Consider the following 19,393-nt stretch of genomic DNA (forward strand, 5'->3'; position numbering starts at 1 on the left):
GAGGTGGGAAACGGCACGGGAAGTCACACGGAACACCGGGAACACACTTGGGTGGGAACGGAATGGGAAGACCCCACTGGCAAGACTCAGTAAACTGAGGCACCAGCCACTCATCGAAACCGAGGAGGGCCAAAACGACAAGGCGAAGCGGGAGACCTCTGAAACCTGACCGAACTGGCACGGGGAGCTATCTATATGCAGTGACTTGGACTAACCTACCAGGGAAAAGCAGTGCAAGTAAAGAATGGAGACACAGACACCGCTCTCTGTAGGGGAGTGTGGAGAACTAACACAAGTGTACTGTGCCCTGGCGAGACCGAAAGCACAGAGTGACTTAGTGAGCTTGGATTACAAAAGGGGAGTCAAGAACCGCGACGGGAAAACGCAAACGTTGGGACGCAGGGGCGATGCATCCATCCGCTCATGTGCACTAGGGACCCTCGACGGCTAGGTGCTACAAGACGACGTAAGTCAAGAAAACGAGATGGTACCTCCTCGCCAGGGGTGCGTGCGTCCTCCTCCGGTCCCGAGGGGAAAGGTGACTCTTCACCTAGAGGGTGCAGTCACACAGATTATTCAGAGACATCACTGACCACTTTGACCTGCACACACACACACACACACACACACACACACTTGAAGCCTAACTCCACCCAAGAAGCTTTCCGTAAACTAACGTGGCCCAAGAGCATTTCAGAGGACTGAGGCAGTTTCTTGAGGGAAGGCCTGCTTGTGTTGGGGGTATGTGTGGAGACAGTGGGCAGAAGGAAAACAAAACGGGAGTACTGCATGGGGTATGTGGACCTACAGCCTTGAGGTATCTTAGATCGCCATTTGGCTTCTTCCTTTGAAAGGAGGTCCTGGCCATGGGACCCAGGAACTCCTGCATCCGAAGCATGCCACCCATCTACCCACCAGCTACACCCTTCCCCGCCCCACAGTAGCCTTTAAGCACACACAGGAGAACAGTCAACCTCCGTGGATGTTCACCAACCTACCGGACTCATCAGGTTGCTCTGCCGCAAGCACAGACGGCAGGGTCTCGTCTTCGGCTGTCTCGTCTGGAGCGCCTTCGTCAGCGACGAGTGTCTCAGCACGGGTGCCGTCCCGTTCTGCTTTGGGCTCGGGCACCCCTTCCTGTAAAAACAAAGCAAAGGAACCCCACAACCCACCTTGAGAAACCATCCGACTCCTGCACTTGGCCATTCAGTCTGTCAGTTCGGTGAGGCAGCAACCAGTCACTGCCTGTGTCAAACCACAGGCATCACCCTGGCCAACAGCTGGGAAGACACACGAAAGACACATTCTGCTCCGTGTTGTTACCAGACGCAGGGACACGGGAACACCCATCAGCACGGCAAAGGGCCATTCAGCAGCCTATCGACAGCCGACGCGAACGGACAGGCAGGGCACAAAGGACAGAAGAGTCTGGGGCAGGGCTCGGCTCGGGGAACGCTGGGAAGACCGCACCGTGTCTTCAAAGGCAGGCCGAGCGCAGAGGGGGCAGGCTGAGGGACTCGAGGAGGGGCAGCTTGAGCCAAAGGACGAGGTGGGAAACGGCACGGGAAGTCACACGGAACACCGGGAACACACTTGGGTGGGAACGGAATGGGAAGACCCCACTGGCAAGACTCAGTAAACTGAGGCACCAGCCACTCATCGAAACCGAGGAGGGCCAAAACGACAAGGCGAAGCGGGAGACCTCTGAAACCTGACCGAACTGGCACGGGGAGCTATCTATATGCAGTGACTTGGACTAACCTACCAGGGAAAAGCAGTGCAAGCAAAGAATGGAGACACAGACACCGCTCTCAGTAGGGGAGCGTGGAGAACTAACACAAGTGTACTGTGCCCTGGCGAGACCGAAAGCACAGAGTGACTTAGTGAGCTTGGATTACAAAAGGGGAGTCAAGAACCGCGACGGGAAAACGCAAACGTTGGGACGCAGGGGCGATGCATCCATCCGCTCATGTGCACTAGGGACCCTGGACGGCTAGGTGCTACAAGACGACGTAAGTCAGGAAAACGGGATGGTACCTCCTCGCCAGGGGTGCGTGCGTCCTCCTCCGGTCCCGAGGGGAAAGGTGACTCTTCACCTAGAGGGTGCAGTCACACAGGTTATTCAGAGACATCACTGACCACTTTGACCTGCACACACACACACACACACACACACACACACACACACACAAACACTTGAAGCCTAACTCCACCCAAGAAGCTTTCCGTAAACTAACGTGGCCCAAGAGCATTTCAGAGGACTGAGGCAGTTTCTTGAGGGAAGGCCTGCTTGTGTTGGGGGTATGTGTGGAGACAGTGGGCAGAAGGAAAACAAAACGGGAGTACTGCATGGGGTATGTGGACCTACAGCCTTGAGGTATCTTAGATCGCCATTTGGCTTCTTCCTTTGAAAGGAGGTCCTGGCCATGGGACCCAGGAACTCCTGCATCCGAAGCATGCCACCCATCTACCCACCAGCTACACCCTTCCCCGCCCCACAGTAGCCTTTAAGCACACACAGGAGAACAGTCAACCTCCGTGGATGTTCACCAACCTACCGGACTCATCAGGTTGCTCTGCCGCAAGCACAGACGGCAGGGTCTCGTCTTCGGCTGTCTCGTCTGGAGCGCCTTCGTCAGCGACGAGTGTCTCAGCACGGGTGCCGTCCCGTTCTGCTTTGGGCTCGGGCACCCCTTCCTGTAAAAACAAAGCAAAGGAACCCCACAACCCACCTTGAGAAACCATCCGACTCCTGCACTTGGCCATTCAGTCTGTCAGTTCGGTGAGGCAGCAACCAGTCACTGCCTGTGTCAAACCACAGGCATCACCCTGGCCAACAGCTGGGAAGACACACGAAAGACACATTCTGCTCCGTGTTGTTACCAGACGCAGGGACACGGGAACACCCATCAGCACGGCAAAGGGCCATTCAGCAGCCTATCGACAGCCGACGCGAACGGACAGGCAGGGCACAAAGGACAGAAGAGTCTGGGGCAGGGCTCGGCTCGGGGAACGCTGGGAAGACCGCACCGTGTCTTCAAAGGCAGGCCGAGCGCAGAGGGGGCAGGCTGAGGGACTCGAGGAGGGGCAGCTTGAGCCAAAGGACGAGGTGGGAAACGGCACGGGAAGTCACACGGAACACCGGGAACACACTTGGGTGGGAACGGAATGGGAAGACCCCACTGGCAAGACTCAGTAAACTGAGGCACCAGCCACTCATCGAAACCGAGGAGGGCCAAAACGACAAGGCGAAGCGGGAGACCTCTGAAACCTGACCGAACTGGCACGGGGAGCTATCTATATGCAGTGACTTGGACTAACCTACCAGGGAAAAGCAGTGCAAGCAAAGAATGGAGACACAGACACCGCTCTCAGTAGGGGAGCGTGGAGAACTAACACAAGTGTACTGTGCCCTGGCGAGACCGAAAGCACAGAGTGACTTAGTGAGCTTGGATTACAAAAGGGGAGTCAAGAACCGCGACGGGAAAACGCAAACGTTGGGACGCAGGGGCGATGCATCCATCCGCTCATGTGCACTAGGGACCCTCGACGGCTAGGTGCTACAAGACGACGTAAGTCAGGAAAACGAGATGGTACCTCCTCGCCAGGGGTGCGTGCGTCCTCCTCCGGTCCCGAGGGGAAAGGTGACTCTTCACCTAGAGGGTGCAGTCACACAGGTTATTCAGAGACATCACTGACCACTTTGACCTGCACACACACACACACACACACACACACACACACACACACACACACACAAACACTTGAAGCCTAACTCCACCCAAGAAGCTTTCCGTAAACTAACGTGGCCCAAGAGCATTTCAGAGGACTGAGGCAGTTTCTTGAGGGAAGGCCTGCTTGTGTTGGGGGTATGTGTGGAGACAGTGGGCAGAAGGAAAACAAAACGGGAGTACTGCATGGGGTATGTGGACCTACAGCCTTGAGGTATCTTAGATCGCCATTTGGCTTCTTCCTTTGAAAGGAGGTCCTGGCCATGGGACCCAGGAACTCCTGCATCCGAAGCATGCCACCCATCTACCCACCAGCTACACCCTTCCCCGCCCCACAGTAGCCTTTAAGCACACACAGGAGAACAGTCAACCTCCGTGGATGTTCACCAACCTACCGGACTCATCAGGTTGCTCTGCCGCAAGCACAGACGGCAGGGTCTCGTCTTCGGCTGTCTCGTCTGGAGCGCCTTCGTCAGCGACGAGTGTCTCAGCACGGGTGCCGTCCCGTTCTGCTTTGGGCTCGGGCACCCCTTCCTGTAAAAACAAAGCAAAGGAACCCCACAACCCACCTTGAGAAACCATCCGACTCCTGCACTTGGCCATTCAGTCTGTCAGTTCGGTGAGGCAGCAACCAGTCAGTGCCTGTGTCAAACCACAGGCATCACCCTGGCCAACAGCTGGGAAGACACACGAAAGACACATTCTGCTCCGTGTTGTTACCAGACGCAGGGACACGGGAACACCCATCAGCACGGCAAAGGGCCATTCAGCAGCCTATCGACAGCCGACGCGAACGGACAGGCAGGGCACAAAGGACAGAAGAGTCTGGGGCAGGGCTCGGCTCGGGGAACGCTGGGAAGACCGCACCGTGTCTTCAAAGGCAGGCCGAGCGCAGAGGGGGCAGGCTGAGGGACTCGAGGAGGGGCAGCTTGAGCCAAAGGACGAGGTGGGAAACGGCACGGGAAGTCACACGGAACACCGGGAACACACTTGGGTGGGAACGGAATGGGAAGACCCCACTGGCAAGACTCAGTAAACTGAGGCACCAGCCACTCATCGAAACCGAGGAGGGCCAAAACGACAAGGCGAAGCGGGAGACCTCTGAAACCTGACCGAACTGGCACGGGGAGCTATCTATATGCAGTGACTTGGACTAACCTACCAGGGAAAAGCAGTGCAAGTAAAGAATGGAGACACAGACACCGCTCTCTGTAGGGGAGTGTGGAGAACTAACACAAGTGTACTGTGCCCTGGCGAGACCGAAAGCACAGAGTGACTTAGTGAGCTTGGATTACAAAAGGGGAGTCAAGAACCGCGACGGGAAAACGCAAACGTTGGGACGCAGGGGCGATGCATCCATCCGCTCATGTGCACTAGGGACCCTCGACGGCTAGGTGCTACAAGACGACGTAAGTCAAGAAAACGAGATGGTACCTCCTCGCCAGGGGTGCGTGCGTCCTCCTCCGGTCCCGAGGGGAAAGGTGACTCTTCACCTAGAGGGTGCAGTCACACAGATTATTCAGAGACATCACTGACCACTTTGACCTGCACACACACACACACACACACACACACACACACTTGAAGCCTAACTCCACCCAAGAAGCTTTCCGTAAACTAACGTGGCCCAAGAGCATTTCAGAGGACTGAGGCAGTTTCTTGAGGGAAGGCCTGCTTGTGTTGGGGGTATGTGTGGAGACAGTGGGCAGAAGGAAAACAAAACGGGAGTACTGCATGGGGTATGTGGACCTACAGCCTTGAGGTATCTTAGATCGCCATTTGGCTTCTTCCTTTGAAAGGAGGTCCTGGCCATGGGACCCAGGAACTCCTGCATCCGAAGCATGCCACCCATCTACCCACCAGCTACACCCTTCCCCGCCCCACAGTAGCCTTTAAGCACACACAGGAGAACAGTCAACCTCCGTGGATGTTCACCAACCTACCGGACTCATCAGGTTGCTCTGCCGCAAGCACAGACGGCAGGGTCTCGTCTTCGGCTGTCTCGTCTGGAGCGCCTTCGTCAGCGACGAGTGTCTCAGCACGGGTGCCGTCCCGTTCTGCTTTGGGCTCGGGCACCCCTTCCTGTAAAAACAAAGCAAAGGAACCCCACAACCCACCTTGAGAAACCATCCGACTCCTGCACTTGGCCATTCAGTCTGTCAGTTCGGTGAGGCAGCAACCAGTCACTGCCTGTGTCAAACCACAGGCATCACCCTGGCCAACAGCTGGGAAGACACACGAAAGACACATTCTGCTCCGTGTTGTTACCAGACGCAGGGACACGGGAACACCCATCAGCACGGCAAAGGGCCATTCAGCAGCCTATCGACAGCCGACGCGAACGGACAGGCAGGGCACAAAGGACAGAAGAGTCTGGGGCAGGGCTCGGCTCGGGGAACGCTGGGAAGACCGCACCGTGTCTTCAAAGGCAGGCCGAGCGCAGAGGGGGCAGGCTGAGGGACTCGAGGAGGGGCAGCTTGAGCCAAAGGACGAGGTGGGAAACGGCACGGGAAGTCACACGGAACACCGGGAACACACTTGGGTGGGAACGGAATGGGAAGACCCCACTGGCAAGACTCAGTAAACTGAGGCACCAGCCACTCATCGAAACCGAGGAGGGCCAAAACGACAAGGCGAAGCGGGAGACCTCTGAAACCTGACCGAACTGGCACGGGGAGCTATCTATATGCAGTGACTTGGACTAACCTACCAGGGAAAAGCAGTGCAAGCAAAGAATGGAGACACAGACACCGCTCTCAGTAGGGGAGCGTGGAGAACTAACACAAGTGTACTGTGCCCTGGCGAGACCGAAAGCACAGAGTGACTTAGTGAGCTTGGATTACAAAAGGGGAGTCAAGAACCGCGACGGGAAAACGCAAACGTTGGGACGCAGGGGCGATGCATCCATCCGCTCATGTGCACTAGGGACCCTGGACGGCTAGGTGCTACAAGACGACGTAAGTCAGGAAAACGGGATGGTACCTCCTCGCCAGGGGTGCGTGCGTCCTCCTCCGGTCCCGAGGGGAAAGGTGACTCTTCACCTAGAGGGTGCAGTCACACAGGTTATTCAGAGACATCACTGACCACTTTGACCTGCACACACACACACACACACACACACACACACACACACAAACACTTGAAGCCTAACTCCACCCAAGAAGCTTTCCGTAAACTAACGTGGCCCAAGAGCATTTCAGAGGACTGAGGCAGTTTCTTGAGGGAAGGCCTGCTTGTGTTGGGGGTATGTGTGGAGACAGTGGGCAGAAGGAAAACAAAACGGGAGTACTGCATGGGGTATGTGGACCTACAGCCTTGAGGTATCTTAGATCGCCATTTGGCTTCTTCCTTTGAAAGGAGGTCCTGGCCATGGGACCCAGGAACTCCTGCATCCGAAGCATGCCACCCATCTACCCACCAGCTACACCCTTCCCCGCCCCACAGTAGCCTTTAAGCACACACAGGAGAACAGTCAACCTCCGTGGATGTTCACCAACCTACCGGACTCATCAGGTTGCTCTGCCGCAAGCACAGACGGCAGGGTCTCGTCTTCGGCTGTCTCGTCTGGAGCGCCTTCGTCAGCGACGAGTGTCTCAGCACGGGTGCCGTCCCGTTCTGCTTTGGGCTCGGGCACCCCTTCCTGTAAAAACAAAGCAAAGGAACCCCACAACCCACCTTGAGAAACCATCCGACTCCTGCACTTGGCCATTCAGTCTGTCAGTTCGGTGAGGCAGCAACCAGTCACTGCCTGTGTCAAACCACAGGCATCACCCTGGCCAACAGCTGGGAAGACACACGAAAGACACATTCTGCTCCGTGTTGTTACCAGACGCAGGGACACGGGAACACCCATCAGCACGGCAAAGGGCCATTCAGCAGCCTATCGACAGCCGACGCGAACGGACAGGCAGGGCACAAAGGACAGAAGAGTCTGGGGCAGGGCTCGGCTCGGGGAACGCTGGGAAGACCGCACCGTGTCTTCAAAGGCAGGCCGAGCGCAGAGGGGGCAGGCTGAGGGACTCGAGGAGGGGCAGCTTGAGCCAAAGGACGAGGTGGGAAACGGCACGGGAAGTCACACGGAACACCGGGAACACACTTGGGTGGGAACGGAATGGGAAGACCCCACTGGCAAGACTCAGTAAACTGAGGCACCAGCCACTCATCGAAACCGAGGAGGGCCAAAACGACAAGGCGAAGCGGGAGACCTCTGAAACCTGACCGAACTGGCACGGGGAGCTATCTATATGCAGTGACTTGGACTAACCTACCAGGGAAAAGCAGTGCAAGCAAAGAATGGAGACACAGACACCGCTCTCAGTAGGGGAGCGTGGAGAACTAACACAAGTGTACTGTGCCCTGGCGAGACCGAAAGCACAGAGTGACTTAGTGAGCTTGGATTACAAAAGGGGAGTCAAGAACCGCGACGGGAAAACGCAAACGTTGGGACGCAGGGGCGATGCATCCATCCGCTCATGTGCACTAGGGACCCTCGACGGCTAGGTGCTACAAGACGACGTAAGTCAGGAAAACGAGATGGTACCTCCTCGCCAGGGGTGCGTGCGTCCTCCTCCGGTCCCGAGGGGAAAGGTGACTCTTCACCTAGAGGGTGCAGTCACACAGGTTATTCAGAGACATCACTGACCACTTTGACCTGCACACACACACACACACACACACACACACACACACACACACACACAAACACTTGAAGCCTAACTCCACCCAAGAAGCTTTCCGTAAACTAACGTGGCCCAAGAGCATTTCAGAGGACTGAGGCAGTTTCTTGAGGGAAGGCCTGCTTGTGTTGGGGGTATGTGTGGAGACAGTGGGCAGAAGGAAAACAAAACGGGAGTACTGCATGGGGTATGTGGACCTACAGCCTTGAGGTATCTTAGATCGCCATTTGGCTTCTTCCTTTGAAAGGAGGTCCTGGCCATGGGACCCAGGAACTCCTGCATCCGAAGCATGCCACCCATCTACCCACCAGCTACACCCTTCCCCGCCCCACAGTAGCCTTTAAGCACACACAGGAGAACAGTCAACCTCCGTGGATGTTCACCAACCTACCGGACTCATCAGGTTGCTCTGCCGCAAGCACAGACGGCAGGGTCTCGTCTTCGGCTGTCTCGTCTGGAGCGCCTTCGTCAGCGACGAGTGTCTCAGCACGGGTGCCGTCCCGTTCTGCTTTGGGCTCGGGCACCCCTTCCTGTAAAAACAAAGCAAAGGAACCCCACAACCCACCTTGAGAAACCATCCGACTCCTGCACTTGGCCATTCAGTCTGTCAGTTCGGTGAGGCAGCAACCAGTCACTGCCTGTGTCAAACCACAGGCATCACCCTGGCCAACAGCTGGGAAGACACACGAAAGACACATTCTGCTCCGTGTTGTTACCAGACGCAGGGACACGGGAACACCCATCAGCACGGCAAAGGGCCATTCAGCAGCCTATCGACAGCCGACGCGAACGGACAGGCAGGGCACAAAGGACAGAAGAGTCTGGGGCAGGGCTCGGCTCGGGGAACGCTGGGAAGACCGCACCGTGTCTTCAAAGGCAGGCCGAGCGCAGAGGGGGCAGGCTGAGGGACTCGAGGAGGGGCAGCTTGAGCCAAAGGACGAGGTGGGAAACGGCACGGGAAGTCACACGGAACACCGGGAACACACTTGGGTGGGAACGGAATGGGAAGACCCCACTGGCAAGACTCAGTAAACTGAGGCACCAGCCACTCATCGAAACCGAGGAGGGCCAAAACGACAAGGCGAAGCGGGAGACCTCTGAAACCTGACCGAACTGGCACGGGGAGCTATCTATATGCAGTGACTTGGACTAACCTACCAGGGAAATGCAGTGCAAGCAAAGAATGGAGACACAGACACCGCTCTCAGTAGGGGAGCGTGGAGAACTAACACAAGTGTACTGTGCCCTGGCGAGACCGAAAGCACAGAGTGACTTAGTGAGCTTGGATTACAAAAGGGGAGTCAAGAACCGCGACGGGAAAACGCAAACGTTGGGACGCAGGGGCGATGCATCCATCCGCTCATGTGCACTAGGGACCCTCGACGGCTAGGTGCTACAAGACGACGTAAGTCAGGAAAACGAGATGGTACCTCCTCGCCAGGGGTGCGTGCGTCCTCCTCCGGTCCCGAGGGGAAAGGTGACTCTTCACCTAGAGGATGCAGTCACACAGATTATTCAGAGACATCACTGACCACTTTGACCTGCACACACACACACACACACACACACACACACACACACACACACACACACACACACACACACACACACACACACACACAAACACTTGAAGCCTAACTCCACCCAAGAAGCTTTCCGTAAACTAACGTGGCCCAAGAGCATTTCAGAGGACTGAGGCAGTTTCTTGAGGGAAGGCCTGCTTGTGTTGGGGGTATGTGTGGAGACAGTGGGCAGAAGGAAAACAAAACGGGAGTACTGCATGGGGTATGTGGACCTACAGCCTTGAGGTATCTTAGATCGCCATTTGGCTTCTTCCTTTCAAAGGAGGTCCTGGCCATGGGACCCAGGAACTCCTGCATCCGAAGCATGCCACCCATCTACCCACCAGCTACACCCTTCCCCGCCCCACAGTAGCCTTTAAGCACACACAGGAGAACAGTCAACCTCCGTGGATGTTCACCAACCTACCGGACTCATCAGGTTGCTCTGCCGCAAGCACAGACGGCAGGGTCTCGTCTTCGGCTGTCTCGTCTGGAGCGCCTTCGTCAGCGACGAGTGTCTCAGCACGGGTGCCGTCCCGTTCTGCTTTGGGCTCGGGCACCCCTTCCTGTAAAAACAAAGCAAAGGAACCCCACAACCCACCTTGAGAAACCATCCGACTCCTGCACTTGGCCATTCAGTCTGTCAGTTCGGTGAGGCAGCAACCAGTCACTGCCTGTGTCAAACCACAGGCATCACCCTGGCCAACAGCTGGGAAGACACACGAAAGACACATTCTGCTCCGTGTTGTTACCAGACGCAGGGACACGGGAACACCCATCAGCACGGCAAAGGGCCATTCAGCAGCCTATCGACAGCCGACGCAAACGGACAGGCAGGGCACAAAGGACAGAAGAGTCTCGGGCAGGGCTCGGCTCGGGGAACGCTGGGAAGACCGCACCGTGTCTTCAAAGGCAGGCCGAGCGCAGAGGGGGCAGGCTGAGGGACTCGAGGAGGGGCAGCTTGAGCCAAAGGACGAGGTGGGAAACGGCACGGGAAGTCACACGGAACACCGGGAACACACTTGGGTGGGAACGGAATGGGAAGACCCCACTGGCAAGACTCAGTAAACTGAGGCACCAGCCACTCATCGAAACCGAGGAGGGCCAAAACGACAAGGCGAAGCGGGAGACCTCTGAAACCTGACCGAACTGGCACGGGGAGCTATCTATATGCAGTGACTTGGACTAACCTACCAGGGAAAAGCAGTGCAAGCAAAGAATGGAGACACAGACACCGCTCTCAGTAGGGGAGCGTGGAGAACTAACACAAGTGTACTGTGCCCTGGCGAGACCGAAAGCACAGAGTGACTTAGTGAGCTTGGATTACAAAAGGGGAGTCAAGAACCGCGACGGGAAAACGCAAACGTTGGGACGCAGGGGCGATGCATCCATCCGCTCATGTGCACTAGGGACCCTCGACGGCTAGGTGCTACAAGACGACGTAAGTCAGGAAAACGAGATGGTACCTCCTCGCCAGGGGTGCGTGCGTCCTCCTCCGGTCCCGAGGGGAAAGGTGACTCTTCACCTAGAGGGTGCAGTCACACAGGTTATTCAGAGACATCACTGACCACTTTGACCTGCACACACACACACACACACACACACACACACACACACACACAAACACTTGAAGCCTAACTCCACCCAAGAAGCTTTCCGTAAACTAACGTGGCCCAAGAGCATTTCAGAGGACTGAGGCAGTTTCTTGAGGGAAGGCCTGCTTGTGTTGGGGGTATGTGTGGAGACAGTGGGCAGAAGGAAAACAAAACGGGAGTACTGCATGGGGTATGTGGACCTACAGCCTTGAGGTATCTTAGATCGCCATTTGGCTTCTTCCTTTGAAAGGAGGTCCTGGCCATGGGACCCAGGAACTCCTGCATCCGAAGCATGCCACCCATCTACCCACCAGCTACACCCTTCCCCGCCCCACAGTAGCCTTTAAGCACACACAGGAGAACAGTCAACCTCCGTGGATGTTCACCAACCTACCGGACTCATCAGGTTGCTCTGCCGCAAGCACAGACGGCAGGGTCTCGTCTTCGGCTGTCTCGTCTGGAGCGCCTTCGTCAGCGACGAGTGTCTCAGCACGGGTGCCGTCCCGTTCTGCTTTGGGCTCGGGCACCCCTTCCTGTAAAAACAAAGCAAAGGAACCCCACAACCCACCTTGAGAAACCATCCGACTCCTGCACTTGGCCATTCAGTCTGTCAGTTCGGTGAGGCAGCAACCAGTCACTGCCTGTGTCAAACCACAGGCATCACCCTGGCCAACAGCTGGGAAGACACACGAAAGACACATTCTGCTCCGTGTTGTTACCAGACGCAGGGACACGGGAACACCCATCAGCACGGCAAAGGGCCATTCAGCAGCCTATCGACAGCCGACGCGAACGGACAGGCAGGGCACAAAGGACAGAAGAGTCTGGGGCAGGGCTCGGCTCGGGGAACGCTGGGAAGACCGCACCGTGTCTTCAAAGGCAGGCCGAGCGCAGAGGGGGCAGGCTGAGGGACTCGAGGAGGGGCAGCTTGAGCCAAAGGACGAGGTGGGAAACGGCACGGGAAGTCACACGGAACACCGGGAACACACTTGGGTGGGAACGGAATGGGAAGACCCCACTGGCAAGACTCAGTAAACTGAGGCACCAGCCACTCATCGAAACCGAGGAGGGCCAAAACGACAAGGCGAAGCGGGAGACCTCTGAAACCTGACCGAACTGGCACGGGGAGCTATCTATATGCAGTGACTTGGACTAACCTACCAGGGAAATGCAGTGCAAGCAAAGAATGGAGACACAGACACCGCTCTCAGTAGGGGAGCGTGGAGAACTAACACAAGTGTACTGTGCCCTGGCGAGACCGAAAGCACAGAGTGACTTAGTGAGCTTGGATTACTAAAGGGGAGTCAAGAACCGCGACGGGAAAACGCAAACGTTGGGACGCAGGGGCGATGCATCCATCCGCTCATGTGCACTAGGGACCCTCGACGGCTACGTGCTACAAGACGACGTAAGTCAGGAAAACGAGATGGTACCTCCTCGCCAGGGGTGCGTGCGTCCTCCTCCGGTCCCGAGGGGAAAGGTGACTCTTCACCTAGAGGATGCAGTCACACAGATTATTCAGAGACATCACTGACCACTTTGACCTGCACACACACACACACACACACACACACACACACACACACACACACAAACACTTGAAGCCTAACTCCACCCAAGAAGCTTTCCGTAAACTAACGTGGCCCAAGAGCATTTCAGAGGACTGAGGCAGTTTCTTGAGGGAAGGCCTGCTTGTGTTGGGGGTATGTGTGGAGACAGTGGGCAGAAGGAAAACAAAACGGGAGTACTGCATGGGGTATGTGGACCTACAGCCTTGAGGTATCTTAGATCGCCATTTGGCTTCTTCCTTTGAAAGGAGGTCCTGGCCATGGGACCCAGGAACTCCTGCATCCGAAGCATGCCACCCATCTACCCACCAGCTACACCCTTCCCCGCCCCACAGTAGCCTTTAAGCACACACAGGAGAACAGTCAACCTCCGTGGATGTTCACCAACCTACCGGACTCATCAGGTTGCTCTGCCGCAAGCACAGACGGCAGGGTCTCGTCTTCGGCTGTCTCGTCTGGAGCGCCTTCGTCAGCGACGAGTGTCTCAGCACGGGTGCCGTCCCGTTCTGCTTTGGGCTCGGGCACCCCTTCCTGTAAAAACAAAGCAAAGGAACCCCACAACCCACCTTGAGAAACCATCCGACTCCTGCACTTGGCCATTCAGTCTGTCAGTTCGGTGAGGCAGCAACCAGTCACTGCCTGTGTCAAACCACAGGCATCACCCTGGCCAACAGCTGGGAAGACACACGAAAGACACATTCTGCTCCGTGTTGTTACCAGACGCAGGGACACGGGAACACCCATCAGCACGGCAAAGGGCCATTCAGCAGCCTATCGACAGCCGACGCGAACGGACAGGCAGGGCACAAAGGACAGAAGAGTCTGGGGCAGGGCTCGGCTCGGGGAACGCTGGGAAGACCGCACCGTGTCTTCAAAGGCAGGCCGAGCGCAGAGGGGGCAGGCTGAGGGACTCGAGGAGGGGCAGCTTGAGCCAAAGGACGAGGTGGGAAACGGCACGGGAAGTCACACGGAACACCGGGAACACACTTGGGTGGGAACGGAATGGGAAGACCCCACTGGCAAGACTCAGTAAACTGAGGCACCAGCCACTCATCGAAACCGAGGAGGGCCAAAACGACAAGGCGAAGCGGGAGACCTCTGAAACCTGACCGAACTGGCACGGGGAGCTATCTATATGCAGTGACTTGGACTAACCTACCAGGGAAAAGCAGTGCAAGCAAAGAATGGAGACACAGACACCGCTCTCAGTAGGGGAGCGTGGAGAACTAACACAAGTGTACTGTGCCCTGGCGAGACCGAAAGCACAGAGTGACTTAGTGAGCTTGGATTACTAAAGGGGAGTCAAGAACCGCGACGGGAAAACGCAAACGTTGGGACGCAGGGGCGATGCATCCATCCGCTCATGTGCACTAGGGACCCTCGACGGCTAGGTGCTACAAGACGACGTAAGTCAGGAAAACGAGATGGTACCTCCTCGCCAGGGGTGCGTGCGTCCTCCTCCGGTCCCGAGGGGAAAGGTGACTCTTCACCTAGAGGGTGCAGTCACACAGGTTATTCAGAGACATCACTGACCACTTTGACCTGCACACACACACACACACACACACACACACACACACACACACAAACACTTGAAGCCTAACTCCACCCAAGAAGCTTTCCGTAAACTAACGTGGCCCAAGAGCATTTCAGAGGACTGAGGCAGTTTCTTGAGGGAAGGCCTGCTTGTGTTGGGGGTATGTGTGGAGACAGTGGGCAGAAGGAAAACAAAACGGGAGTACTGCATGGGGTATGTGGACCTACAGCCTTGAGGTATCTTAGATCGCCATTTGGCTTCTTCCTTTGAAAGGAGGTCCTGGCCATGGGACCCAGGAACTCCTGCATCCGAAGCATGCCACCCATCTACCCACCAGCTACACCCTTCCCCGCCCCACAGTAGCCTTTAAGCACACACAGGAGAACAGTCAACCTCCGTGGATGTTCACCAACCTACCGGACTCATCAGGTTGCTCTGCCGCAAGCACAGACGGCAGGGTCTCGTCTTCGGCTGTCTCGTCTGGAGCGCCTTCGTCAGCGACGAGTGTCTCAGCACGGGTGCCGTCCCGTTCTGCTTTGGGCTCGGGCACCCCTTCCTGTAAAAACAAAGCAAAGGAACCCCACAACCCACCTTGAGAAACCATCCGACTCCTGCACTTGGCCATTCAGTCTGTCAGTTCGGTGAGGCAGCAACCAGTCACTGCCTGTGTCAAACCACAGGCATCACCCTGGCCAACAGCTGGGAAGACACACGAAAGACACATTCTGCTCCGTGTTGTTACCAGACGCAGGGACACGGGAACACCCATCAGCACGGCAAAGGGCCATTCAGCAGCCTATCGACAGCCGACGCGAACGGACAGGCAGGGCACAAAGGACAGAAGAGTCTGGGGCAGGGCTCGGCTCGGGGAACGCTGGGAAGACCGCACCGTGTCTTCAAAGGCAGGCCGAGCGCAGAGGGGGCAGGCTGAGGGACTCGAGGAGGGGCAGCTTGAGCCAAAGGACGAGGTGGGAAACGGCACGGGAAGTCACACGGAACACCGGGAACACACTTGGGTGGGAACGGAATGGGAAGACCCCACTGGCAAGACTCAGTAAACTGAGGCACCAGCCACTCATCGAAACCGAGGAGGGCCAAAACGACAAGGCGAAGCGGGAGACCTCTGAAACCTGACCGAACTGGCACGGGGAGCTATCTATATGCAGTGACTTGGACTAACCTACCAGGGAAATGCAGTGCAAGCAAAGAATGGAGACACAGACACCGCTCTCAGTAGGGGAGCGTGGAGAACTAACACAAGTGTACTGTGCCCTGGCGAGACCGAAAGCACAGAGTGACTTAGTGAGCTTGGATTACAAAAGGGGAGTCAAGAACCGCGACGGGAAAACGCAAACGTTGGGACGCAGGGGCGATGCATCCATCCGCTCATGTGCACTAGGGACCCTCGACGGCTAGGTGCTACAAGACGACGTAAGTCAGGAAAACGAGATGGTACCTCCTCGCCAGGGGTGCGTGCGTCCTCCTCCGGTCCCGAGGGGAAAGGTGACTCTTCACCTAGAGGATGCAGTCACACAGATTATTCAGAGACATCACTGACCACTTTGACCTGCACACACACACACACACACACACACACACACACACACACACACACACACACACACACACACACACAAACACTTGAAGCCTAACTCCACCCAAGAAGCTTTCCGTAAACTAACGTGGCCCAAGAGCATTTCAGAGGACTGAGGCAGTTTCTTGAGGGAAGGCCTGCTTGTGTTGGGGGTATGTGTGGAGACAGTGGGCAGAAGGAAAACAAAACGGGAGTACTGCATGGGGTATGTGGACCTACAGCCTTGAGGTATCTTAGATCGCCATTTGGCTTCTTCCTTTGAAAGGAGGTCCTGGCCATGGGACCCAGGAACTCCTGCATCCGAAGCATGCCACCCATCTACCCACCAGCTACACCCTTCCCCGCCCCACAGTAGCCTTTAAGCACACACAGGAGAACAGTCAACCTCCGTGGATGTTCACCAACCTACCGGACTCATCAGGTTGCTCTGCCGCAAGCACAGACGGCAGGGTCTCGTCTTCGGCTGTCTCGTCTGGAGCGCCTTCGTCAGCGACGAGTGTCTCAGCACGGGTGCCGTCCCGTTCTGCTTTGGGCTCGGGCACCCCTTCCTGTAAAAACAAAGCAAAGGAACCCCACAACCCACCTTGAGAAACCATCCGACTCCTGCACTTGGCCATTCAGTCTGTCAGTTCGGTGAGGCAGCAACCAGTCACTGCCTGTGTCAAACCACAGGCATCACCCTGGCCAACAGCTGGGAAGACACACGAAAGACACATTCTGCTCCGTGTTGTTACCAGACGCAGGGACACGGGAACACCCATCAGCACGGCAAAGGGCCATTCAGCAGCCTATCGACAGCCGACGCGAACGGACAGGCAGGGCACAAAGGACAGAAGAGTCTGGGGCAGGGCTCGGCTCGGGGAACGCTGGGAAGACCGCACCGTGTCTTCAAAGGCAGGCCGAGCGCAGAGGGGGCAGGCTGAGGGACTCGAGGAGGGGCAGCTTGAGCCAAAGGACGAGGTGGGAAACGGCACGGGAAGTCACACGGAACACCGGGAACACACTTGGGTGGGAACGGAATGGGAAGACCCCACTGGCAAGACTCAGTAAACTGAGGCACCAGCCACTCATCGAAACCGAGGAGGGCCAAAACGACAAGGCGAAGCGGGAGACCTCTGAAACCTGACCGAACTGGCACGGGGAGCTATCTATATGCAGTGACTTGGACTAACCTACCAGGGAAAAGCAGTGCAAGCAAAGAATGGAGACACAGACACCGCTCTCAGTAGGGGAGCGTGGAGAACTAACACAAGTGTACTGTGCCCTGGCGAGACCGAAAGCACAGAGTGACTTAGTGAGCTTGGATTACAAAAGGGGAGTCAAGAACCGCGACGGGAAAACGCAAACGTTGGGACGCAGGGGCGATGCATCCATCCGCTCATGTGCACTAGGGACCCTGGACGGCTAGGTGCTACAAGACGACGTAAGTCAAGAAAACGAGATGGTACCTCCTCGCCAGGGGTGCGTGCGTCCTCCTCCGGTCCCGAGGGGAAAGGTGACTCTTCACCTAGAGGGTGCAGTCACACAGGTTATTCAGAGACATCACTGACCACTTTGACCTGCACACACACACACACACACACACACACACACACACACACACACACACACACACACACACACAAACACTTGAAGCCTAACTCCACCCAAGAAGCTTTCCGTAAACTAACGTGGCCCAAGAGCATTTCAGAGGACTGAGGCAGTTTCTTGAGGGAAGGCCTGCTTGTGTTGGGGGTATGTGTGGAGACAGTGGGCAGAAGGAAAACAAAACGGGAGTACTGCATGGGGTATGTGGACCTACAGCCTTGAGGTATCTTAGATCGCCATTTGGCTTCTTCCTTTGAAAGGAGGTCCTGGCCATGGGACCCAGGAACTCCTGCATCCGAAGCATGCCACCCATCTACCCACCAGCTACACCCTTCCCCGCCCCACAGTAGCCTTTAAGCACACACAGGAGAACAGTCAACCTCCGTGGATGTTCACCAACCTACCGGACTCATCAGGTTGCTCTGCCGCAAGCACAGACGGCAGGGTCTCGTCTTCGGCTGTCTCGTCTGGAGCGCCTTCGTCAGCGACGAGTGTCTCAGCACGGGTGCCGTCCCGTTCTGCTTTGGGCTCGGGCACCCCTTCCTGTAAAAACAAAGCAAAGGAACCCCACAACCCACCTTGAGAAACCATCCGACTCCTGCACTTGGCCATTCAGTCTGTCAGTTCGGTGAGGCAGCAACCAGTCACTGCCTGTGTCAAACCACAGGCATCACCCTGGCCAACAGCTGGGAAGACACACGAAAGACACATTCTGCTCCGTGTTGTTACCAGACGCAGGGACACGGGAACACCCATCAGCACGGCAAAGGGCCATTCAGCAGCCTATCGACAGCCGACGCGAACGGACAGGCAGGGCACAAAGGACAGAAGAGTCTGGGGCAGGGCTCGGCTCGGGGAACGCTGGGAAGACCGCACCGTGTCTTCAAAGGCAGGCCGAGCGCAGAGGGGGCAGGCTGAGGGACTCGAGGAGGGGCAGCTTGAGCCAAAGGACGAGGTGGGAAACGGCACGGGAAGTCACACGGAACACCGGGAACACACTTGGGTGGGAACGGAATGGGAAGACCCCACTGGCAAGACTCAGTAAACTGAGGCACCAGCCACTCATCGAAACCGAGGAGGGCCAAAACGACAAGGCGAAGCGGGAGACCTCTGAAACCTGACCGAACTGGCACGGGGAGCTATCTATATGCAGTGACTTGGACTAACCTACCAGGGAAAAGCAGTGCAAGCAAAGAATGGAGACACAGACACCGCTCTCAGTAGGGGAGCGTGGAGAACTAACACAAGTGTACTGTGCCCTGGCGAGACCAAAAGCACAGAGTGACTTAGTGAGCTTGGATTACAAAAGGGGAGTCAAGAACCGCGACGGGAAAACGCAAACGTTGGGACGCAGGGGCGATGCATCCATCCGCTCATGTGCACTAGGGACCCTCGACGGCTAGGTGCTACAAGACGACGTAAGTCAAGAAAACGAGATGGTACCTCCTCGCCAGGGGTGCGTGCGTCCTCCTCCGGTCCCGAGGGGAAAGGTGACTCTTCACCTAGAGGGTGCAGTCACACAGATTATTCAGACAACACTGAC

At 56.5% G+C, this 19,393-nt stretch overlaps 1 protein-coding gene across 1 annotated transcript in view; it reads right to left on the minus strand.

Annotated features, from left to right (window-relative positions):
- The window catches only part of LOC140697662 (uncharacterized), a 98,585-nt gene that overhangs the window by 65,905 nt on the left and 13,287 nt on the right, over nucleotides 1-19,393 (minus strand). Inside the window, exons 6-30 of the mRNA XM_072965609.1 lie at nucleotides 19,294-19,352; nucleotides 18,255-18,393; nucleotides 17,712-17,770; nucleotides 16,673-16,811; nucleotides 16,126-16,184; nucleotides 15,087-15,225; nucleotides 14,564-14,622; nucleotides 13,525-13,663; nucleotides 12,998-13,056; nucleotides 11,959-12,097; nucleotides 11,436-11,494; nucleotides 10,397-10,535; nucleotides 9,838-9,896; nucleotides 8,799-8,937; nucleotides 8,272-8,330; nucleotides 7,233-7,371; nucleotides 6,714-6,772; nucleotides 5,675-5,813; nucleotides 5,166-5,224; nucleotides 4,127-4,265; nucleotides 3,598-3,656; nucleotides 2,559-2,697; nucleotides 2,038-2,096; nucleotides 999-1,137; nucleotides 492-550 (exon numbers count right to left, since the gene is read on the minus strand). Coding sequence (XP_072821710.1) covers nucleotides 492-550; nucleotides 999-1,137; nucleotides 2,038-2,096; nucleotides 2,559-2,697; nucleotides 3,598-3,656; nucleotides 4,127-4,265; nucleotides 5,166-5,224; nucleotides 5,675-5,813; nucleotides 6,714-6,772; nucleotides 7,233-7,371; nucleotides 8,272-8,330; nucleotides 8,799-8,937; nucleotides 9,838-9,896; nucleotides 10,397-10,535; nucleotides 11,436-11,494; nucleotides 11,959-12,097; nucleotides 12,998-13,056; nucleotides 13,525-13,663; nucleotides 14,564-14,622; nucleotides 15,087-15,225; nucleotides 16,126-16,184; nucleotides 16,673-16,811; nucleotides 17,712-17,770; nucleotides 18,255-18,393; nucleotides 19,294-19,352 — 2,435 coding nt within the window. The remainder of the gene's footprint in view (nucleotides 1-491; nucleotides 551-998; nucleotides 1,138-2,037; nucleotides 2,097-2,558; nucleotides 2,698-3,597; nucleotides 3,657-4,126; nucleotides 4,266-5,165; nucleotides 5,225-5,674; nucleotides 5,814-6,713; nucleotides 6,773-7,232; nucleotides 7,372-8,271; nucleotides 8,331-8,798; nucleotides 8,938-9,837; nucleotides 9,897-10,396; nucleotides 10,536-11,435; nucleotides 11,495-11,958; nucleotides 12,098-12,997; nucleotides 13,057-13,524; nucleotides 13,664-14,563; nucleotides 14,623-15,086; nucleotides 15,226-16,125; nucleotides 16,185-16,672; nucleotides 16,812-17,711; nucleotides 17,771-18,254; nucleotides 18,394-19,293; nucleotides 19,353-19,393) is intronic.

The sequence above is a fragment of the Vicugna pacos genome, chromosome 8, assembly GCF_048564905.1.
Source record: "Vicugna pacos chromosome 8, VicPac4, whole genome shotgun sequence".
Lineage (NCBI taxonomy): Eukaryota > Metazoa > Chordata > Mammalia > Artiodactyla > Camelidae > Vicugna > Vicugna pacos.